Source organism: Aulonocara sp. 'chitande type north' Nkhata Bay, linkage group LG5 (genome assembly GCF_057382095.1).
Source record: "Aulonocara sp. 'chitande type north' Nkhata Bay isolate Kocher_YH1m ecotype deep benthic linkage group LG5, A_spYH_male_GT1.1, whole genome shotgun sequence".
In the NCBI taxonomy this organism is placed as follows: domain Eukaryota; kingdom Metazoa; phylum Chordata; class Actinopteri; order Cichliformes; family Cichlidae; genus Aulonocara; species Aulonocara sp. 'chitande type north' Nkhata Bay.
The window spans coordinates 14,655,410-14,679,385 of NC_141348.1; the positions used below are offsets into that span (position 1 = coordinate 14,655,410).

The 23,976-nt window shown below is 40.2% G+C and overlaps 3 protein-coding genes across 6 annotated transcripts in view; all 3 read right to left on the reverse strand.

Annotated features, from left to right (window-relative positions):
- Positions 1-12,340, reverse strand: trpc4apa (transient receptor potential cation channel, subfamily C, member 4 associated protein a). The gene is made up of 18 exons (XM_086291532.1): positions 12,133-12,340; positions 9,501-9,629; positions 9,245-9,361; positions 9,053-9,110; positions 8,888-8,943; positions 8,623-8,751; positions 7,807-8,008; positions 7,462-7,647; positions 7,199-7,341; positions 6,980-7,111; positions 6,823-6,881; positions 6,535-6,720; positions 6,268-6,358; positions 6,040-6,180; positions 5,831-5,942; positions 5,400-5,512; positions 5,040-5,246; positions 1-2,666 (listed from the first exon to the last, which is right to left on the reverse strand). Exons 1-18 carry the CDS (start codon positions 12,256-12,258, stop codon positions 2,529-2,531), a joined length of 2,325 nt encoding a protein of 774 aa, XP_086147658.1. The 5' UTR covers positions 12,259-12,340; the 3' UTR covers positions 1-2,528.
- Positions 12,341-13,065: 725 nt separating this feature from the next.
- On the reverse strand, positions 13,066-17,924 carry sla2a (Src like adaptor 2a). Of its 2 annotated transcripts, none has more exons than XM_086291537.1 (8): positions 16,236-17,924; positions 15,663-15,766; positions 15,424-15,523; positions 15,241-15,327; positions 14,801-14,904; positions 14,139-14,291; positions 13,926-14,055; positions 13,066-13,551 (listed from the first exon to the last, which is right to left on the reverse strand). In XM_086291537.1, the coding sequence occupies exons 2-8, from the start codon at positions 15,727-15,729 to the stop codon at positions 13,425-13,427; spliced, it is 768 nt and encodes a 255-aa protein (XP_086147663.1). In that variant the 5' UTR covers positions 15,730-15,766; positions 16,236-17,924; the 3' UTR covers positions 13,066-13,424. The 2 variants fall into 2 exon arrangements, with proteins under 2 accessions (XP_086147663.1, XP_086147662.1); XM_086291536.1 differs by having other exon boundaries at positions 15,663-15,769.
- Positions 17,925-18,063: 139 nt separating this feature from the next.
- The window catches only part of ndrg3a (ndrg family member 3a), a 33,865-nt gene continuing 27,952 nt past the window's right edge, over positions 18,064-23,976 (reverse strand). For 2 of the 3 annotated variants that reach the window (XM_086291533.1, XM_086291535.1), the window contains 8 exons: positions 22,069-22,172; positions 21,550-21,615; positions 21,406-21,457; positions 21,232-21,279; positions 21,101-21,136; positions 20,941-20,992; positions 19,595-19,633; positions 18,064-19,106 (listed from right to left, as the gene is read on the reverse strand). In XM_086291533.1, the coding sequence (XP_086147659.1) occupies positions 18,934-19,106; positions 19,595-19,633; positions 20,941-20,992; positions 21,101-21,136; positions 21,232-21,279; positions 21,406-21,457; positions 21,550-21,615; positions 22,069-22,172 (570 nt within the window). In that variant the 3' untranslated portion in view covers positions 18,064-18,933. The remainder of the gene's footprint in view (positions 19,107-19,594; positions 19,634-20,940; positions 20,993-21,100; positions 21,137-21,231; positions 21,280-21,405; positions 21,458-21,549; positions 21,616-22,068; positions 22,173-23,976) is intronic. The other variant, XM_086291534.1, reaches the window with a different exon arrangement.

The window sequence follows — 23,976 nt, forward strand, 5'->3', positions numbered from 1 at the left end:
GACAGTCTAAAGAAGAATTTATTATATGATTAATTTGACAAACAGCTGTTAAATAAGGAAATTAAACTTGAATACCAGCATTAGAGCAGGAGCATGAGGGCAAGTTTGTTACCGAAGTGTTTATTAGAATGTGGAACAGATTTTGTGAGTTGAACAGGGTTAGTCAGAGATTAACCATAAAGATGAAAAATAGATGTATAATTTCCTAAAGCCGTTTTACGACAGATTGTACACGACATTACTCACTGTCAGCATCTTTGAAATGCCGTTTGTCGCAAACCCCATAGATGCCGTCAATCCTAGTGAGATACAATCATCTTCCTTCACTCCCTCCCACCCCCAAAAAAAAGCACCATATAATCAGTTGTAAAAGTGTGTTTAGGGCTTTTTATGACCGTCCCCCTCATGCTAAACATTACATAAAATGTACAGTTAAAGTCAAAGTCAGGGGTCTAAAATAAGTCAAATAGTGTGTTATATTATGCAGCATGTTTTTGGCCAAAGAGGATAACATTTCACCATTTTTTTCTGTACAAACTAATGAATGAAAACTAAGGCCTACTGGGTGGATCACACCACATACAGCATTACTATAGAGAACCAGTTCTCTTGTGCATCATACAGAAGGGTCACTCTCAGAAACTCATCACAAAGCTACGGAAACTAGGGTGAAGAAAATGTTTATACAGGTATTCCAAAGAGCTCACACCATTCATGCCTTCATACCAACAGCTTCGTCCGACTTCTACCACCAACGGCTGAAGCGATAACAGCGTAATAAACAATCTGTCCTGAAGAACACCGTTGTAAATATTCTTGGGCATCCAACAAAGAAATGGAGAACTCGAAAAAGAAGCACTTACGGGTACTTGCGTTACTTTCACTGCAAAGCACAGAAGATGAAGTCATTTAAAGTTTGCGCACACCAGTCAAGAGTTTTAAGACATGCTAAAAGCTAAAAAATAGGAGAACCTTAAGAAGCTTTAAAGCAAATAGAAGGCTTCAAAAAAAAAATAAAAAAAAATTGACATGTTCACTTGCATCTCAAGGCAAAAAAAGCACAACTCGTGGTGTCGGAAATGCCCTCATACATTCACGTGAACACAACGTGCTGGGATTAAATCTGTACACTTGTGATTAGGAGTGGTTTGATCTGTACGGCGTTGGGATAAAACATGAGGTAGCTGATTCATTTGTACTTGTTTGACTGGACACATCCAAATCTTTTTAGCTCTGCATCTTCCATTTCAACAAAACAGGAGCACATTCAGGCTGTGGCCAACTTTAACACAGCCACGCTCATCGTTTAAATTAAAGCTGAGCTATGCAGAAGGAGCCACCAAGAAGATTGTCATTCTCAGCTTGAAGGTTTCAGGAAATGCCAGATACCAGAGAAAGTGGAGGATTTCCAATCAAATGCTGATGTTGGGTTGAAAGCTAATTCGCATAAAGCAAACTTTGGGTATGGGGTGAACAAAAACTCTTATTTTAACACTTACACCTGCATAGTTTATTCTCTTCCCAAAGCATTTTCTCACAAAAGCTTCTGTTACATAATGAAGATTTTTTTTAACAAATGGGTTAAAATATAAACAATAAAAACAAATGTGCAATATTTTATTCTACAATTTATCCAGAGCTAAAAGCCACCGTTTTAACAACACAAAATATAAGTCAAGAAAAATAATAATAATATTAATGAGTCCCTGGGTGGGGCTTCTGAAGCCATAACTGAAGGGTGGTTTTTAGATGAGAGGTACCCCATGTGATATGTGGAAAATGCCAGCACACCCTCAAGCTACCTAAATGTGCTGAGTGGAGCCAGAAAGCACCAATGAACAATAGCCACCTAATAAAATAGACAGACGGGTTCATTGAAAATTCTCTTTTTAGAGGACTCATAAGGGGGGGAGAAGGGGGGGAAAGTAAAAAGCCATTTTCCTCCAAGCTCAGACAGTGGAGTGACATGGAGTCAACAGAGAGCATGAAGTTAGTGCGAGAGTGAGGCTGGTGACTCCTGGCAGCCCTGTGACACACCACTAACCTGCACGTGAAAGTTCAAGCTGCGGTAATTTCCAAACCAAGTCCATTTTTTTCCTAACATAACTTGTTGAATCATACATATTTATCATAGAACTTTCTAGGTTATATAAAAAGTTTTATTTTAAATTTCACCTAAAGCAAACAACCAATGCAGATGTCATTTTTTGAAGGTTGTTTAATTGTCTGTTATACCATGTGGCCAATCTGGGGTGGGCATACAGGTTTTCCTCTTCTTTCTCTTGAAAAGCGGATTTAACTCAGTGAGAAGACGATGGCCAGGAAAACTCCTATTTGCTGAAATCTGTGATGACAGCCTCCATGCGAAGGTGTAGACAGCAAACAGGTGAGTTTTTACATCCAGAACACAGTTCCTAAGCAGCCGGACGGCTCAGCTCAGCGGGGTCATTGCCAGCTTTAGGTGTCCATGCTCCATGTGGCCATCTGCCCCATCCCATCCCCAGTGCACTAAGTGCACACACTGGAGGTCAATCTTCCAGCAGATCTCTGTCCAGATCCATGAATGGTTCATCGATGTAGCTCGCTATGGCACACAGAGAAGTCCTGTCTGAACCCAGCAGCACTGATACAGTCTCCTTCCAGTAGCTGAATGGGATACAGGAGCTCTGAAAAAGGGAAAACCAAGATGAATAAGAACAAAAAAAAAAAAAAAAAAAAAAAAACCCCACAGCTAAAAGGTATCCCAGCTATAGCTATAATAATAGTTATAATTAGTTATTCAAGTAGCCTTTTACATAAAAAGAGTAAAAACCAGTAAAAGGACTTTTACTGGTTTGTATGAACAGATAAATAGAATAGAATAGAATAGAATAGAATTCAACTTTATTGTCATTGCACATGCACAGGTACAGGGCAACGAAATGCAGTTTGCATCCATCCAGAAGTGCTTTAGTGATATAGATATATTACAATATATATTAGCAATAATATAGATATGTAAGTATATTACAGAAATGGGTCTATTATGGTGTGTTATAATGTACACGGTATGAAGTATGTTGTGAATATTCTATAACTATAGGTAAGTACAGGCTGTAGTGAGAAATAGGTTAAATCAGAATAGGTTAGCTAGATGTCTCTTGGATCAATGTTAACACTTACAGATGAGTGTTCAAAAATAATAATACTTAAAAATAAATAAAATAAATAAATAATAGTCTTGTTATAATGCCACTAATTGCCACGAGAACAGACTTAAGACTTGTTTATCTAGGCTAAAAGTTTTCCCTAATTTTGTGTTTTGATAACTGAGATTCAAAGAGATTCAAAAATAGAAATAGAGGTAATCAATGATGCTGAGATCTGGTGACTAACACCACAAATCATAATTGGCATCGTTTAAACATGAAACCACTGAAAATGCAAAACACCCTACACAACACCGCAGAGCTTCAAAAATCACCTTGTTGTAGGGTCAAACGTTTGGATCGGCACTGTTCTCCTGATGCAAGCATTAAATCATTTTGAACTTATGAAATTAGTTCTTTCATAATAAGCTCTGCCCCCCCCCCCAAAAAACCCATCTCTCTACACCAAAGAATTACAAAAAGTGCATACATCTCTGTAATGAGGGCTTATGCGCTAATATTCTTTACTCTGTCACTACATGACCTGATCAAACTGTCCACCACTAATTAAATGTTTCCCTTCCAAATTAAACCAATGGCAAAGCATCAAATGCCAACTAAAATCTCTGACCCCATTTATAGAAGTATTTCCCACAGGAAGCACTTCTTGTGTTAAGCAGTGTCTGTGTACCCTATACGTTTATAGTGTTTAAATTTGATGGGTACTGAAGACTACAGTAAGTTGGTATGTGTCAAAGTCATTAACCTGTGGCAGTCAACAGTGTAATTAGGTTGGACAGTGCAAATCTAATGGAAAATTGTAGCAGCCAAGTTGGAGACATCTGCCACTTGGTGGCAGCAGAGCAAGCAAAACAAACACATTGACATCACCTTGTAAAACTGTTATGCTGACAGTGAGTGGGACATTAAGAAACATCTTTACATGTTCTTTTACAAATGAAAGAAAATGGCTTCAGAAAACAGTAAGAAGTCTGGGTTTTACAGAATTCCTGTGATAGAACTTTTAGATTGTTTTACTTTGAGCTCAATGACCATTTTGCTATTTTGTAAAGTTATTTCCAAACATCTGTTAGTCACATTGTTGCTTGTGAAAGGAGCTGAGCCCTCCATCTCCCTCCCATCAAAGCAAAATCTGTTGCACCATCTTCAGCATTAAGTCCCACTAATGAGTAAATGTTGCTCATAGAGTTGATAATTTCATAGGGCAGTCAAATATTTTAGATCTACTTACATAATCAATGTTTAAACAGCCATGTGAAAATTAAAGGGGGAAAAAGCCCTCTTCTGAGACAACGCTACAGCAAAAGTAAACACTTCGGTTTTGGTATAACTTAGTCCCAGCATGTGTATTTTTTTCATATTAAATAATATAAAAAGAATTTTATATTTGTTTACCTCCAATTAATTAATCACAGTTTGAGTGGAGAACACAAAGAGCACATACATTTTCTTCTTTTACTCTAGTTTTATTTAACCCCTGATGGGCAGGTGGATTTAACAGGGATTCCTGACTGGTGGTGGCTACTGCTGCAGATGATATGTGGCACTTAAACATTCAGCAGAAAGAAACTATTTTTTAGAAGGGCAGGTTTTTAGTTGTGGTGGTGTGGCGTGGGTATTTCAGTTCTTGTATGGAAAGTCCCTGACTTACAGAAGTTCTTCACAAAAATGAAAGACAATATCTAATCTGAAAGAACTTCTATGCACCTCTACAATTTACAAGTGCTGCAGCACAGCAATCAAAGTCTTGGTTTTATCACTGTGCTTGCAAACGTTTCTACTGTGGAATGTTTTGAAGGTGTAACACAAATGCCACTTAATATAAGTGAAGAGGTCATTGCTTCCTGTGATGTTGGACCTGGTTGAGTGTTTGTACGTTCAGCTACTCACATTCTCCAGACAAGTGCTGTCTTTGTCCTTATTGAGGTAGTGGCGCTGCCAGAATCGCAGTAGGTTGTGAAAGTTGTTAAGCAGGCAGCCCGGGTACTTCTCAGCATACTCCTTCTCACGAAGGGCGTTGAGGTAGAAGGGCAGTTTAGCCTTTCTTCTGGCCAACATCAAAATCACCAAACTGGTGTTTAAACAGCTGACATTCTCCTGTAGAGAAACAGACCTCAGTTATAATTAAAAAATGTTAAATGCCAAATGTCTCTGAACTGACTTACAGTTTACTTTTAAACAGACTTTTTTGCTAAATAATCACCATGATCTTCTATGAAAACATGTGGCAAGGTGTAAATGAACCCAGACCTGTGTGAGTGTCTGTACATTGATGATGTTGACCAGTCGGAAAAGGAACGACAGCCTGTTCTCAACTCTGGCCATGTACGATAGCAAGCAGCACTCAGAAAGTACCTCCACCACTGGGAAACAACAAAGAACACAAAACATGTTTGTAAAGTGGAGGGAAAAAAAACAACGTAATAAATCAAATAAATGTATCAATGTACTCTCACTTCTGGCGCACATTGTTTCATCAGCTATCAATTCCACTTCAAACTCTTTGCTTTCTTTTAGATTTTGTCAGCAATCATTAATTTTATGTATTCTTTAAGCACATTAAAGTCCCAAAGATAAAAAACAAAACAAAAAGAAAAAATAAATAAAAGAAAATGCTCATATTAAGTTCTGCCTTAAATATTCTATAAACACCAGTTTACAACCATCAAATTTCCATTTACCTTTGACATCTTCAGTCTGGCTCTCAAAGCGGTCCAATGAAAGAACGATACAGCGTACTAGCATGTTTGAATCCACGAGGGAGCTGTTGATCTGTGTTAAAAACATCTGAAACTAAAAAAGAAAAGAAAAAACCATTAGCAACAATGCAGTAAGATCTTTTTCAGCCAGTATATATATTCTTAATAAATACTAGGATCTATCATCATACCTTTTCTGGAGTGTTGACATATTTGTTGAATCTCTTGAAAGCATCAATGTTGAACTTCATGAGCTCACCAAGCAGATCGAAGTAACTCTGAAGGACATCGCGAGATGTACAACCACTGTCTATGATGCAGAACAGGATGTGCTGTCGAGGAATGAAAATGGAAAGTGAACACCGATTCACTAAAGAAGAAGAAAGATCTCTGTACATGGGTGGTAACATTTATCTTACTTCTAGTAGGCCCCTCTTCAGAAGGAACATTTGGTCTGCATAGGATGTGGCACCTCTGAGGAAACTTTCCACTGCCCTTGCCTGCCAGAATCTATATATAAACACCCAAGAGAAACAATCAGCTAAAGCAAACTACACAGAGAAACCCCGAGCAGTCATTTAAATGGCACAATCTCTGATTCTCCAATATGTGCATGTCAGACTTTTAAAGAGATGGCTGACTATATAATCTGCATTATCTCCGTCTTTGGCCTACATGACACTTACCTGAAAGACGAGTCTGGAGGCTCCCTCTTCATGACAGTCAGGAGACGTGTGAGGAGGCCCTTCTTCCCATCACACACGAGGCTTCTATCTGTATTGACAAGAGCTTCCACCTCTGGGATATTAGCCTTCATGGAAATGGCACTCAGTTCATTCAACTCCTGGCTATTTAGAAGGAGGTACTTGTTCCTGAAAGATAGGGAACATATTGAAAAGGTAAATCAACATTTGATATTTCATTTAAGGTTAAAAGTAAAAAAAAAAAAAAAAAAAAAAAAAAACGCTGCTTACTCATGATGATCACTGAAACTCTGAAGTAATCGCAAGAATTGGATTTTGAAGGATATCTCCTGTGTGACAGGAATAAAGAGTGTTCACCCTCCATATTTTAAAAAGTGATATGTAATTGTAATGATGAGTTTAGGACTACTGAATTGAAATTTCATACTGGACTACAGTCACAGTTCTCATTCTGGCCATGCACAACGTGATTCGAAACTGTATATTTCCTCCAGATGAGCTTGTCGAACAGGTTGTTGAGCCCTGGGATGAGACGAAACTCAGCCAGCATCTTGTGAACCTGAGAGGAGTTACAGGGGGGGGGAAAACAATTTAACTCTGTTCAGACAAAAAATTCAAGCTCAGCTCTAATGGTGGGGAAGAGTACCTGATTCCTTTGACGGCCCATCAGAAGAACACAGAGCACATACAGTACTTCTACTTTATACATAATCTCATGGACAATCTTCATGGACTGGGGCAGTCGATGTCTCAGAGGGCTGGTAGCCAGAGAACTCTCATCTGACGACTCTGTAGGTGAGGAGAGAAAAAAAACAACAGAAAAACAAAAAAACATGTCCAAATGTATTATTAAAAGTTCACGGGAATGCAACCATGAGTTAGCAGTATCATAAATGCCTTTTTTCTCACCTGTACTGCTTTGCTCAGGTTCCTCAGTGGCCATCTGCATGAGAGCATCCAGTACCAGAGCATTATCCAGCCATGTGTACCAGTCCTCCAGCTCCTGCAGGAAGTTAGCACCTGTGGCTTCAGATACCTTTCTAGTGGCCAATTTACAAAGCCGCTCAATGAATCCTGGGATGCTCAGCAGGGTTACTGTTGGAAAAAAAAAAAAAGGCCTGTTAGTTCAGTTTAATGACATTTCTTGTTACAAGTGTCAGAAACAGGGTAAACAAACGCAGTCAAATGCACTCTTGCTATTGTACAAAATAAATGACACAGCCAATAAATCTTTGAACTCTGAAGACAACCTACCCTGGTTGACCTCTGCACGTGAAGGACTTGCATTGCGTTTTTGCTGTGCATTTTTGGCCAACAGGGTGTGCTTGTCATCATTTCCCACATCAGGTTCTGAGATTGTGACAGAAAGGATGCGACAGAAGTTGGCTAGCTGTTGCTGGTCAAAGCTTTGGACCAGACCCGACAGGTTAGGGATGCCCTCTAACTGGATCATCTCCTGAAAGGTGTGACCAGATGTAAAACATCAAATGTGAACAGAATGCAGACATTGCAACACTTTCAAAAGTAACTTTTGAGACAGACCCCGACTAAATTTGATTTGACCCAGCAGATATATGTATAAATGCTACATGCCAGTTTACGCGTAAGACCTGAAAATATTTACTTCTTTTGTATTTACAAAACTGACAAATGATCAGAATAATACATACTAACTAGGCTAACTGTGACTTGTACATTTTCATGGACCAAAGGTTTATCTGTCATAATTAGTAAAAAGATTAAGGAAAGCTGCTAAGTGAAGTGAGAGAGATGTCTAAACCATCAGGAGCACACAGAATAAAATTAAATCAGTCGCATTTTATAATCTCCACAGTGCTCTGACAGATAGTTGGCTTAGTTATGGATAATTAAGTAACTGGAGTTTTTGCCAGAGTCCACCCTGTACTGGTCGCCAGTCTGTCGCATGGCTAACACATGATTATAATCCATTGCTTAAAATCCTTTTTAAATAGTTGAGTAACTATGCATTAAAGTGAAGTCAAGAGATCCATAAATACATTTACCCCCTACTGTCACTTAATCCAAGTAGAACTCTTTACTTTGACACACCTTTTTTACTCCAAGAATATCTTCAATAAGAGTAGCAGTCTGCAGAAAGGTCTTCTTGTTTGTCATCAAGGTGAAGAGAAACAGAACAAAGTCATCCCTAGCAGCCAGACTCTTTGTGACGCCCTCCGTCTATGAATTTAAACAAGGAATTTTACACGGTCATTAAATTATGCAAAAATGATTCTGCATCAAGGCAAACAACTGGAAGGGAAAATATGATATGTGCGGCATATTTTATATGAAAAATATGTAACATGGTACTTACACATATGCAACAGTTGTACAGAACACTAAGGCAGTCTTTGACCAGGTCATCATTCACTGTTGTAACAGAAGCACAAATATTAATCTGACTGTTTCAGGATTATAGGAAAAAAACTAAGAACTAAAACGCAGAAATGCGGACAGATGTTATGGCAGTCCTACTTACTTTTAGGTTTCTTCTTCTGCATAGTTAGTGTAGGTCTCATCAGGATTTCCACTAGAAGCTTTATGAACACAGACAAATGAGAAAACCATTTTATTTCTCCAGTATCTCAGGAGGAGTTGAGCTATACATGAGAGTTTATTCTTCAGAAATAACAGCTTCAGTCCAATAACACCACAAGAATGTAAGACTTACATCAACTCCACCAAAGAGGTCAAAAGTGTACGTGTTGGGGAAGGTGGATTCCTGAGCGGTCTTCCTGTCCTCTGTGACAAAGGACATGGCCTCCACAGACAGCTGGGATAATAATAACTGCCAAAAAAACAGTGGTCACATTACTATTTTCCCCACCAGTTTTCAAAGTAAAACACTAAGCAAAAAAAAGAAAAAAAAGGAAGCTAAAACCAGTCATTTCACTGCCTCCTTTGATGGACTAGTGCTATGTGGATACCTTAAGAAAGGTGTGGGCATGGGAGAGGTCACTGTTGGGATGGCTGCTCTCATAGAGCTTCTGCAGCAGAGTAGGGATGCCATTCCACTTGGCACGTTTATCTCTCTCCTGAAGCAGGCCTCCTGGGAGCTACAACACATAAAGAGGCAACATGAGCCCTTTTCAAACATGCACTGCAGTCCTGAACTAGATACTACTTAGAGGAGCAGTATATGAGACTGCAAATGTCAGAATCAATCCAATTAGCACTAAACAGACTTTATCCCACCAGCTCCCTAGTTTCAAGTCTGTAATGTTTGATTAAGTCAATCTGTGAATAGCACAGGTAATTGTTTTGAGAATTCACCACAAGTATATGCTGTCCTGCACATTCTGCTCAGAAACCACAATACTACATAGTACTTTCAGTAGTGAAAAATCAGTCTGACATTTACTGTCCGCTATGTGAGAAGGTCTTCTCATACTTTATTCTAAACTGTATGACGTTTTTGTGAAATCAGCTATACATAGTAAAAATATACAATTTTCTTTTAGACCTTTAAATAAAATTACATCGTTAATAAACATAAAAGCAGCGTGACATTGACTATAACACATACTCATAAAATATGTGTGTTGTCAGTCAAATAAATAATAAAATTCTCATTCCAATAGGTTTGCAACTTTCAAAGAAAGAAACATTTTATGAGTACAGCAAGGTAGTAAGCCTTCTTTTAAATGAAACTAAAAAAGCCACACCTTTGATCATACCATAGACTACAAAAGCTAACATGCCCCAACAGAGTTTCTATTTAAACCTTATGAAATCTAAAGTCATAGAGACCTTAAGATCAGAGTCATTGCCTCCCTTGATCACAGGAAACACATATTTATTGTGACATATAAACTTCCTGGAAGAAAAGAACATCTACACAAAAACATTATTGACCAAGTTAAAAATATGCGAAAGAAAATGTAAATATGCATGTTTTTAAATGTTGTTACCAGAAAACGTCTCACTGAGAAAGAATGAAATAAAAAGTTGAGATAAAAAAAAAAAGCATATTTATGCATGACAAACTGACTTTATTACAATGTGTGATATCTTAACTCTGTTTACTCTGGGCAGGTACTGGTTGTGAAAACAGCAAACAAGCCCAGTCTTCCTACTGTCACTTTCACATGAAATGATTTGACCAATTCTTAATATTGCCCCCTTTTTTTATATTAAAGATGATGAAATGAAAAAAAAAAAAAAAAAAAACTCAGAGTAATCAATCAAGGCCTAAGAACCTTTCAGGCAATTTTAAACAAAATGATCTGTAACAAAATTTAATGGGTAATTGTTTTGGCCATGCTCCACCAACTTTGCTGAAATTGGGCAAAAAGCTGAAGAATGATCAAATAATTAGCTTTAATTCATGTCTCAGAGGCAGTTCAACCTAAAACACCAAGTGGACTGCTCTGACAACTGAAGGCTCAAACCACAGCACATGACATACCCTCCTTAAAATCTGTTCATGTGTCAGCAGAACTGGCAGGACTCCTGTGTTTTCCCAAATTACAGCAATTCATAACATTCCCTGGACGGCCTAAGAAAACTTGTTTAAAGTCGACGTGTTCAGGGTTATCGGGGGCGTTAACAGATAACGCTGGAAATACCTTGCGTTATTAGAACCTCTACTTAAGAACAAAGCTTCTTTGTAAACGTCATTACGCAGTACGCTAGCTGGAAATGTGACAGTCACGCCACTAACATATGCATTGAAAACAAAAAAGGTGTTAATGGGTTTAATCAGCTTTACAATTTGACGGCTTTTTTTTTTAGGATGAAACGGGCAATATCATAATAGATATGCATGAGTTGAACGTGTGGAAACACCCGGAGAGCTGCGACATTCGTATGCACGAAGATACGTGAAAATCTAAACAGTTGGCGTAAGCTGTCGCTAGCATTAAATCAAAAACCAACCCTTCACACTTAGAAATATCGTGTAAATGGCACAAAAATAAACCTGCGAACGTTAACATACCTTAACAGCTGTTGTGGCGTACCCATTTAAGGAAACGATAGTTATTGTGGTTAGTGCTGTTACGTAATCACCTGAGCTATTCTGCTGGCTTAGCTAGTTAGCTGTCGCTAGCTCCTTCACTACCATTAGCAAATCTTACTGTCGTTTATACCAAGATTACAGTATTTAGAAAATAAAGTGAGGGGCGCTGTAGAAATATTTACATTATTATAGTCAACGGCCATAAGAACAGTCCGAAGACAACCGACTTTAAAATGTTTTATATCGTACAAAACCTGGCCTCCAATGCTAAGCTAATGTAAAGCTAACAACAAAAGAGCCACTTCAACGGAGCTTTTCTCATACACTTGTAGCAGTGACAGCGTCATTTGGATTGTCAGCGAGCAAAAACATGTTTCCTGGCAATAGGTTGTATCATAGTTTAAAATTGCCAAAGAAAAATCACACCCCGTTATGTTTAGCCTGTTAGTCAAGCCCGAGCTGACAGGAGCGACTACAGCTCCAGCTAGGTCTCTCGGACAACGTCTTCCTTTCAGGCTCGATTTCAAGCGCAAGTCCCTGGTCTCAGTCGATCAACTTTCGAGTGGTTTAACAGTCAAAACAAATGTCGTTTCTCCCACCTGTGTTCCTCGACTGAAGCCCTGGCCGGTGATTTTAGTGGCCGTGAACTTCGTGATGATATTGCTACTGTAGTTTCTTCGTTTTCCTCTCGTACAAGGGGACTCGCACCCCAGAAGCGTCGCCATTATTTCTTCTTCCTGAACTGAACTGTTTGGGCAGGAAGTGAAAGGCTTTGATGAATTATTTGAGGTAATTAAGCGGCATCTGCTGGCAGAGAAGCAGACTCTACGAGCTTGTGCGTTTGGTAATTACGTTCTTATACATATATACCGCGATATATAAACAAATTAAAAAATAATAATTAAAAAGAAATTCAGGCCTGCCATTAATTATTTTTGCGTTCTTATATTTTTTATATATTGCACACAAGCGTAGGCGTTATTGGCGGCGGCTGAATTCTACGGACACTTGAACTACCTTGAACTTACGTTAATTAATCTTAAACGTACGTACTTAAAAGATGAGTTGTTGCAGTGCAAGCTCGGTACAAGTATTCGTTTCACAGTAGTTTCGTGTTTTTGCGGCAATGGTAACCAGCACGACTAAAAAAACATAAGTCATTCATCGGTTTGTGCAGCTTGTTTTCAAAACTCGAAAACTGCAAAACGAATGGAAAAGTGTTGAGGATATTGTGTGCTGATAGCAAGTGTATCGTGAATTCAGTGATCCACTTCGGCACCCAGAGAAAGTGTTTCTCTTGCTTTGCCTCTGCAGTCTAACACGGATGTCTTTGCACTTTTAAAGCTGTGGCTACATGTCTCTATGAGTGTACTATACGTGTGTGGCTATGCATGTGTCAGTACAAGAGCATGTTTTTCATTTTTTTTATGGAATAGCATAGCAAATGGACTTTAGCATGTTCCCCTCGAAGTTGTTTGGTTATTTCACAGAATCTGCACATGTGTTACATAAATTATATATTTTTATTGGATTCCAATGACACAACCATGATAACAATCATATTCCAATAATATTAACACATAATATGACATTCAACCTGCAAGTACACATTAGTTTATAAATTAAAAGATACATTCAATGTTTCGGAGCCAAATGAGAACACATTTCTCAAAGCTCCTCTGTATGCCTCTTTGGACACACATCCACAAAAGCAGTCCTCCAGCTCATATAGTTTGCAGTACTGCATATCTCCACACAGCGTAGTGTCTCAGCCCTCTCGCTATTCCAGGGCAGTCTCTAAAGACTGCACTTGGGCGTGTAGACGGCCTCTTCCAGTGGGATCCCCAAGCCGCAGCCGATGAATTACAGAGTCTCACTCTGCAGTCTTTCCTCAAGTGTCCCAGCAGCTGTTTTCGCCGGCCTCGGTCATTTGGAGGTAGGAGTAAATAGCCTCCCTGAGCCCCTCGCTCACCAGAGAGTGGTCTGACACTGTCCTCTTCCTCTTTAAGATCACCGATCTGGAGGGGACAAAGAAGAATTTGAGACTTCAGTGAGGAAAGTGATGTGGTAACTGAATCCGTTGGAGACTGCCGTTTCAACCTGCACATCCTGCTCTACATTTGCAGGCTCCACACATTCACAACTGGCACGTACCCACTGTAACCACAGGCCTATCTGTTGGCATGTCTGCCGGTGTTGTTTACACACTCTTCACACCAGTTTATTCAGTACATTACTGCAGTGCTGAATCATTATCTTTCTAACAGACTGTCAACATAAACGGAAAAGGCAGATCTTGATGCTAATCTAGGAAAGACAGCGCTGAAAAATGAGTCACAGAGTGACATCTTATGGAAGACATCAGTACAAGTAAATCTAGAGCGAGCCACACCTGCTGATTTCCTTCCATTTGATGGTGGGCCTCCTGGTCGTTATTGGAATAGGCCGGGCCTCTTCAGCATTGTCTAAACCCTGGATGAAGCAAGGCATTGCCAGCCGACAGCACAATCCATCTGCGGTCTCTGCAAAAGAAGGCAACATTTTAGCATCGATCTTTTCAAGGGCTTTAGTGTTAAAGCAAAATAGTCTCAACATTAATACGAACCTGAATAGTGTTCCACCATGCAATGCAGGGTGGAGAAAGTCAGGCTTGGAGATATGTAGACCCATCCATTCGGGAGGGTAGAAATGCGGTAGTGCTTCACACAGTCCTGGTGCGAAGAGCTGGTTCTCCTCAGGATAGATAGCGAGTAGGAATCTAAATAAAGAAATAACACACAGATGCAGGAATTAATAAAATATGCCAGTCTTAGTTGTTAACCATAGTTCCAGTTGTTTCTGAAGCAAACTAAATATTTCTACTGAGCTTTACAGTATAGTCTGTAAATAGCTGTGCCGTCAGTAGAAATAGAAATAGCAGTTTAAGGGCGATTTTGCTTAAGGAAATTATTATACTGGATTCAATGTCTGATGATGAATACTCCATAAATAAATAAATTCATATACATGAACAATAACAATCCTTTATACATACTTAATAAGTGTAACAAGCCATCACCACTTTTAGAAGTACAGAAGAAATGAAAATGAAAATAACTGGGTAGGAAATACTCCTCCCCAGCAAAGCTAGGCTAAGGGGAAATGCAACTTCAAATGAAGAAATTTCAGGGTTCCTAGCATGACGTTGGCCTCGGACTGAATGGTAATGATAAATCTAACAATTAACAAAGGGGGAATAAAAAACAAAAAACAATAAAAACCTCTAACCTCTGCTTGTCTCTGACTCTCGAATCAAGAAGGCTCCATTCTGGTTATTAGGACGCATGAGCAGCTCCACTGCTTTGTACCTGCTGATGCCTTTGAACAGCCACCTGCATAATAATAATTTAAAAAATGCACATTCAGAACAGTAAGATGAGAGGACAATGTCATATTTTACTGTTAGGAAAAATCCAGTGGAACAACATCAGAGCACATTCACCACTGGAGGAGGACTGAAACTGCAGGAGGGAGGAGCTGATCATGTCACCGAAAAAGAAAAGCTCTGTTCCAAACATTTGTCTCCACTGAGGTAAAAGTTCACCTACACAGGGACCCCTCCCACCTCTCAGGGAACTCCCCGTCTCCCCTTTCATTTCAACTCCTCCGACTTTTGTCACGCACAGAAAAATGTGACAAATCTGCTAACGCGGTCCTTGTGTCTGTACCTGTCAGTAACTCTGGCCGTGTACTCGATAGGGACGTAGCTCTCCCGGCCTGTCGTTGTGGATCTCACCATTATGAAGTCCCCGTCACTGTGAGTTAAAATAAATACAGAAATAAATAAATGACACTCATCACTAATTGTAGCTGAACATTAAAACTGAAACATTAAGAGCAGTAATACATACTCTGATGTCATGGTCAGTCTTTCCCCAATGCACATGGTCAGTTGTGTTTCTCCAAATGATGGGTAATCAACAAGAGACACAATCACGGTTTCTGGGCTCTCTGCACAGATAGAAAGGAAGAGATATTTGATTTTAATCTTGCCTTTGGCTAATTATACATACATACATACATACATATATATATATATATATACACACATACATACACACACATATTTCTGTCCTGGGATTAAACCTACCCATTGACTCATCTGGGTTTTCAAAGACTGTCAGGTTGGATTGGCATCTGGTGAGGCAGGTCCCCATTGTCTGTGGTTTTCTTGCTAATTTGAAATGTCTACTGCTGCTAGGGGGGAAAAAATATAGTGTTATTATGAAATCGCCTTTAGTAGCACAAATTCATAATTGAACTGCAAATGTAGTTCATGCATTGGCATTGTGGTATCTGTAAAGCTACTTAGAGGTGCAGGATATTTTTTTAGGACATCTGAATCCGGGCAACAAAACCAGAATACAGGAAGGCGCCTAACCACAACAAGAGGTATGATATCCTGTGTTAAATTTCCAATGCAATACTTATGTGAGAACTATGGTCAGTTTCTCAAATGCAAAGTGAGATGAGATTTTACTTCTGCGGTAGCAGCAAGGCAGGAACATATCTCAAACTAAAACACCGTAACTAACCACTCCATTTCTTTGCAGTGCATGATCATCACTCAGTGACAAAAATTCAAAGGAAATTTAAGCATAATTTCCTCGTTGTGAAAGTGAAGTCCTGGAACAAAAGGGGGGAAAGAAAAGCATATTCTCACCTTTTTAAATTCTTGGATGAAAAATGTCCCTCCAGAAAATATATTCCGCTCAATTAGTTAGACTCCTTTCACGATAACAAATCAAATCCAAGTCTTCCCAGTGAAAAATGTTCTTCGGCCTTCAGCACATCCAATGTTGCTTGGGCAACGTGTAGTACATGTATAAGCTCAAGTTCCTACTCAGGCACGCTGCTCATTCAGTGTGTTCCTTGCTCTGATCAGTTACCACGAAGACTGCTGTGTTTGCGCAGCTGTTTATCGCGTGGGCTCACTGAAGAGAGGAAGCTTCCTGCCTGGCTTTTATACATGCGGCTTAACTGCAACTTCCTGTGACGCTCAACAGTGACATAAACTACCTCAAGTTGATTTCTCTGATGCAGGCTGTTTTGAAGAGGCACCAATTGTGCGCTTGTTTATGGAATGAATGTGTACGTCAGTGAAATTTGTCATCCCCATGTACATGAACCCTGTGGCGCATTGTGGGTTGAAGAGGTGTCATCAGTTTACAGTGACAGTTAATGTAAAATAAGCTTATACTGGACAAACTATCTGAATTTCTGTATTTTGAAATGTGCGGAAAAGGGAAAACCGTGGAGATGTTTTCGCTCTTTACATTATTATCCATCATGTTAAGATTCCAGTTGTTGCTGTGAGATAAAAGACAAACTTCTGCAGAATCAGGCGGTTCCACTGCCAACCCACACGTGCCATGATTTCTCATCCATCCACCACAGTGACAATGCAGAAACAGCCCACCAGTGGGGTCCTGCTCTTTTATACATGTAAGTGTGAAAAGGTGAAAGGCAATCCAGATTATTATTTTTTTTAAATTGTCACGAATTCTGTAACTGTGTAGCTCTACTGCTTATGAAACCATGAGAGGGTAGGAAAGAAAAGCATGTCTCTGTTGAAAAAACACAAACCAAACCAGTCGTTCTTGGAAATATTAATAAAACCAAGATAAAACTGTCATATCTCCTTGTTCTGTGTCTTAATCAGATGTACTCTGAGCTGCTTCAGACGCAAATGAGCAAGTGTACCCTGCACGGAAACAATACAGCAAGAACAGATCAGATTGGTGCTGAATCACCAGAACAGCCTGTTAGCACAGATGGAAAGAACTTTGTGCTCTTTTAAAAAAAAAAATATCTGAGATTAACTCATTCCAAACCACTGATGTACATCTTTCTCAAATAGAAACTGAAAAAGGGTCACTAAATAGTGCATATTTCCTGTGTTTTAGTCAACTCGTGTAAAAAAAATAATGCAATGATCAGCCCGCCTCAGCTTCTCTGAGTACAACCTCAGTAAATGCACCACAGATGTCGACAAAAACAGGGCATTCGTCATAATGGGGTTTATGCATGTCATCACATTATATTCTATGCAAAAATGCTTGGAAAGCTCCATCAAGTAAGGGCAATTAATAATTAGCAACAGAGCTCCCACAATCATTACAGTAAGCACGTCCTCAGTGTGTGTTATGATTAGCATATTAACACTATTTTCCCATTCTGCTTTGTTTTCAGAAATCATCATCTTATTTACAGAGCAGCTGATCATTGTTTTTGTAACATGTGCTAAATATAGACCACCTTGTCTGTGACAGCAGAAGTTATCTCTCAGAAACAAAATAAGAAACAAGAGCGGTTGGAAACTCACTCACCACAGCCACCGCACTTTTCCACTAACGGGAGAGCCGATGTATGAGAACGCTCTGCTCGCAGACGCGCTCTTTCTGTCATTCATTCGATTAGGTTGCACGCTTGTTCACAAGCCGTTGGTTTAGCAGAATTATTGGTAAAAGCACTGACAAATAAAAACAAGACACGTTCTCGTATCTTTATTCAGTAGTAATATAAATGAGCTAACCAGCAGACAGTGAGACGCACCACATGGCCCCTGATGGAAGGGACTCATACTTTTCACATCAGATCCCACTTGTTGAAGGTTGTTAAAACAACAATGAATATACTAGTCAACTGAACAACATCAAAAAAAGGGGAAAAAAAGCAAATTAAAAAAACATCAACACAAAGCAGAAGGGAAAATGAAATGCTGGGTTGAGTTAAAAAACCAAACAAAGTCAAATTACTTGAAGTGAAACACAACTGAAAGTTCAAGAGCAGCTCTACATTTAACTTAGCTGGACTTACAGTGTGCTACAGTATGCAATGCTACTTGCACGCATCATCCACATCACTTTCTATGCAGCTTTATTTCTGCAAATACTAAGTGATCTCCTGCTGTGCGTTGTATCTAATTTGCATTGCAGCTAGTTTGACAATAAAGACACACAATCATGATTTACAATCGATGTTAGGAGTTTAAAAAAACCCAGTTACTTTGATTTCTACACTGTGTGAAGACATTTGAAACAACGACAATGTGAAAAAAAATAAATACAGGACTGGACAGCTGAGTCATATGGTCAATCATATGGTTTTTGAATATACAACACATCTGAATGGAGTTATGGTTTCTGATAGGAATGTGAGTTTGACAGTGTATTTAATACAATATTTTATAATATGGATCTGTTAATATATTTATTACATCCTCCTTTCTAATCACATAGATCATTATAGATCTTCCTAGCATTGAGCTGCTTAGGATGAGAGAGAGAGAAAGTTAGAGAGACGTGGAGAAGGGACATAAGTTACTATGGGAGAGTGCGAGGTGGGGGCGGATTGGGGGCTTAGCAGGAGACCTCCATGGTCTGGGGCCCGGCCTTGCTGTCCAGGCTCCCGGTGGTGCCGCCCTCCAGCAGGCTGTTGATGTTGCTGCGGCTGCGACTGTTGTCCATGGAGGTGATGCTGGAAGAGGAGGTGGTGCGTGAGCGAGCCAAGCGAGTCATTCCTGCTGAAGGTACTGAAAGAGAAACGCGCGTTAATATTCCACTCACACGGCCCACAGACTCGGTGCAGCGTGGGAATGCAGATACCGTGACACATCAGCAACAACAACAACAACAACAACAGGAAACAAGTGCTTAGCATGCAAACTGCTCTCATAAATGGAGACTAATCAAATCAAATAATCCACAAATGTGCTAACAGTAAGTACAGCAGCAGCACACCGTATTTGCAATCCAATGGAACTGACAGGAAGCAACAGCGGCAGCTCATGCAGTAAACTAGGACACTCGGGGCATGCTGAGTGGGAGTGAGGTGAATGTCATCAGAGTATGCAAAGGGTGCAGTATGCTGACTGTATCCACAACCCAGAGCTGCTGTTCCAAATATTAAACAGTGCTCTCTTGAGAACTTCGTGCATACATTGACATTCATCCACTGTACTGTTATGAGGCCACTGAGTTCAAAGCCTCGTCATCTGGCAGCTACTTAAAAACCTGGTACCTGATTCGTTGCTCAGGTGACTGAGAAGAACGTAGGGAACTTCAGGCAATGATTAAAGAGGGAAAGAAAGGAGAAAGGGAGACATGTTGAAAAGCAAGCTCTTCGTGGTGCTTTGCCACACCTCTGTGTATTTCGCAGCAATTTTTGTAGACAAATAGCTGTCATTTGTTTGCTAGCAACAGCAGGTAAGAAATGAAGACATGCATGCAAGTTATACCGTACACTTGAGTTCCTGAACTTTCTGGCCGTTTCCCTTTGCATTTCACACTGTGGCAATGTGTTAATGAGGGAAAACCAGCTTTCAGAAACATGCTGAGGTGTTAAGATTTTTTTTCCACACTTTCACTGAATGAAAACACTCTTTTTAATCTGCTCTAATCCTGCAGTGGCATTTACTCAACAGGAGCACTTGGTGGCCTTTAAGGTAAAACCCAGGCTCTGGCACACTAGATACACATAGCTGCCCTCCTACAGTGAATGGCCCGGGAAAGAGAGAATGCAAAATAGAGTTGGTGTTACAGAATGACACACATAGACAGCGATCATCTGTGCAGCTGGTAAAAGCAAAACTACATTCATCTGTCCATCGATCAGAGTCTTGTTTGGTGCATTGCAAGCCTGTAGGGTCTTCTAGAGATGTGTTTGTGGCTTTTCTGCTTTTTATGTTTTTATTTTGTTTTTTTAACAAATGAATGACTGTAAAGCCTGAAGGCCTGTTTAACCATGCACATGTCTCTTTTGACAAACACTGCATCATTAAACAGTTCAGATAGAAAAGAAAACACACCAGGCAAAAAAAAAAAAAAAAAGGGCAATTTTTAACGCCCACTCTGAACTGAACAGGAAGAAAATTGCTGTTCAGCTCACAGAATGTGATCGTCATTTCTAGAAGCACTAACACCTCACCTACTGAGGCTGGTGGGTGCCACAGACTGCAAAAAGCAGAGAGGAAATGGTGTTAGCATCCATTGAGCCACGTGGACTGCCTCTCCGTGAGCAGGGTGACAAAAAAAAAATAAAAAAAAGCAAAACCTTTCTTTTCACGCTCTGCAGGCCAATGTCCGAGGGGGGGGGGGGAGAGGAGGTTAGCAACAGCTCGCTGACTGCATTGAAAACAAGTCTCAATTAAGTAACTTTTGTCATTGCACTCACGTCAACAGGAAATTCAGTGGAGCGCCTGGGCCACAAACACGTCAGTTCAAACAGGTATTAGTCTGTAAACAATTCTTGGACACTGACTACTAGCAAGCCAGTTTAAACCAGTTTAGAGTTAGATCTGTTTACCCTTCAGGCACATACAAAAAAAACCCAAAACAAAACAAAAAAACAAGAGCATCTTCACTTACTGTAGCCCATGCCCTGGACAAAGTACTTGAATGCCTCAGCAAGTTTTCCTGGCTGCAAGAGAAAAAAAAGTTAGAAGATCGTGTTGCTCCAAGAAAAGAGCAAGATGACGTTCACGTCTCTCGATAATTTAAAAACAAACAAACAGACAAAAAAACCCACCTGCACAACCTGGGGCAAGCCTCCACAATCAGCCATCTGAGAGGACATTATCAGTCTCATCAATAAATCACATTTATAAATATGAATATCATACATCTCATATGTCAGAAATTGCAGTGCAGAAGCATCACCTTTAGCAATGTAGTCTTGGTAGGATTTAACCTGGAATTGCACTCCACCTGCAACATCAAAGACAGGCAAACACTGAGTGATGAAGAACTGCTGCTTGTTGGCATAACAAATCCTTCCCCAAGCTTCTTAGCGCACTGAGATGATGGATTGTAAGCACCACCGGCACCACTCACCACGGCCTCCACAGCAGGTGACGTGTCACCGACCACCAGCAAAGCAGGGCAACTGGAATAAATGAGGAGTGGATATTCTCAAATCACGCTATGCACTCACAGCCCAATGTGTATATTTGTGTCATCTTGATCTCATAGACTTGCGTTAGTGTGTTGACCGTGTCCTCATTCAGACCCACTATGGGCCTCTCGATCTCAAGGTCTCGACGGCTGGTGCAAGGGGAAAAAAATGAGAACGTGTTAGAGAAGCTGAAAAGGACGTTATCTCGTTAGACCTCTGTGCTTTACATTTTTTGTGCTTGTATATTTAGGCTTTACTCCACAGCAATTAACTGTCTTTGTTAATAAAAGTTCTCATAAATGTAATGAATAAGCAAAAATACAGGCAACTGCAAAAGCTAATATTAAATGTGTCCTGTTATGTTCATTACCAACTCTGTATTTTTATTCTTAGACACGGCTGAAGCAGCTGCGAATGACTCATAATTCAAAATAATCCTTATTTATCTTATAGTGGGCCTTTTTCCTTCCCTCCCAGCCAGAGCTACGTGCCTGTCTTTATCAGGGATCTAAGCTATGAAAACGCAACTGTAACAATATATAGCAGAAAACTGAAAATACAAGTTAATATATAGTGTATAATAACCATGAACTGTTTCATACTATTGGTAGGAGCCACAGAAGAGGGCCAGGTTGTCCTGGTTGATGTCTTGGGCGATGTGGAGGCGGTAGGTCTGAATCAGCTCCTGGTTGTCTGTAAGCTCATCCTGAGAACGGATTAATAAACCGAGAGCGTGATCGACATGGCACAATCTACTAGTTTCTATACAGTGGGGCAAAAAAGTATTTAGTCAGCCACCGATTGTGCAAGTTCCCCCACTTAAAATGATGACAGAGGTCAGTAATTTGCACCAGAGGTACACTTCAACTGTGAGAGACAGAATGTGAAAAAAAAATCCATGAATCCACATGGTAGGATTTGTAAAGAATTTATTCGTAAATCAGGGTGGAAAATAAGTATTTGGTCAATAACAAAAATACAACTCAATACTTTGTAACATAACCTTTGTTGGCAATAACAGAGGTCAAACGTTTACTATAGGTCTTTACCAGGTTTGCACACACAGTAGCTGGTATTTTGGCCCATTCCTCCATGCAGATCTTCTCGAGAGCAGTGATGTTTTGGGGCTGTCGCCGAGCAACACGGACTTTCAACTCCCGCCACAGATTTTCTATGGGGTTGAGGTCTGGAGACTGGCTAGGCCACTCCAGGACTTTCAAATGCTTCTTACGGAGCCACTCCTTTGTTGCCCGGGCGGTGTGTTTTGGATCATTGTCATGTTGGAAGACCCAGCCTCGTTTCATCTTCAAAGTTCTCACCGATGGAAGGAGGTTTTGGCTCAAAATCTCACGATACATGGCCCCATTCATTCTGTCCTTAACACGGATCAGTCGTCCTGTCCCCTTGGCAGAAAAACAGCTCCATAGCATGATGTTTCCACCCCCATGCTTCACAGTAGGTATGGTGTTCTTGGGATGCAACTCAGTATTCTTCTTCCTCCAAACACGACGAGTTGAGTTTATACCAAAAAGTTCTACTTTGGTTTCATCTGACCACATGACATTCTCCCAATCCTCTGCTGTATCATCCATGTGCTCTCTGGCAAACTTCAGACGGGCCTGGACATGCACTGGCTTCAGCAGCGGAACACGTCTGGCACTGCGGGATTTGATTCCCTGCCGTTGTAGTGTGTTACTGATGGTGACCTTTGTTACTTTGGTCCCAGCTCTCTGCAGGTCATTCACCAGGTCCCCCCGTGTGGTTCTGGGATCTTTGCTCACCGTTCTCATGATCATTTTGACCCCACGGGATGAGATCTTGCGTGGAGCCCCAGATCGAGGGAGATTATCAGTGGTCTTGTATGTCTTCCATTTTCTGATGATTGCTCCCACAGTTGATTTTTTCACACCAAGCTGCTTGCCTATTGTAGATTCACTCTTCCCAGTCTGGTGCAGGTCTACAATACTTTTCCTGGTGTCCTTCGAAAGCTCTTTGGTCTTGGCCATGGCGGAGTTTGGAGTCTGACTGTTTGAGGCTGTGGACAGGTGTCTTTTATACAGATGATGAGTTCAAACAGGTGCCATTCATACAGGTAACGAGTGGGGGACAGAAAAGCTTCTTACAGAAGACGTTACAGGTCTGTGAGAGCCAGAGATTTTCCTTGTTTGAGGTGACCAAATACTTATTTTCCACCCTGATTTACGAATAAATTCTTTACAAATCCTACCATGTGGATTCATGGATTTTTTTTTCACATTCTGTCTCTCACAGTTGAAGTGTACCTCTGGTGCAAATTACTGACCTCTGTCATCATTTTAAGTGGGGGAACTTGCACAATCGGTGGCTGACTAAATACTTTTTTGCCCCACTGTAACTGAGAGGACACAGATAAAATAATTAGCAAATGTCTGAGAAAAAAGTGTCGAGGGAAATTTGAAAAGAAAGCCTCCAGAGGTTCAGCTGCTGTTTCACAGCTTCAATGAGAAAAGGTCAGGAGAACTACATAGCAA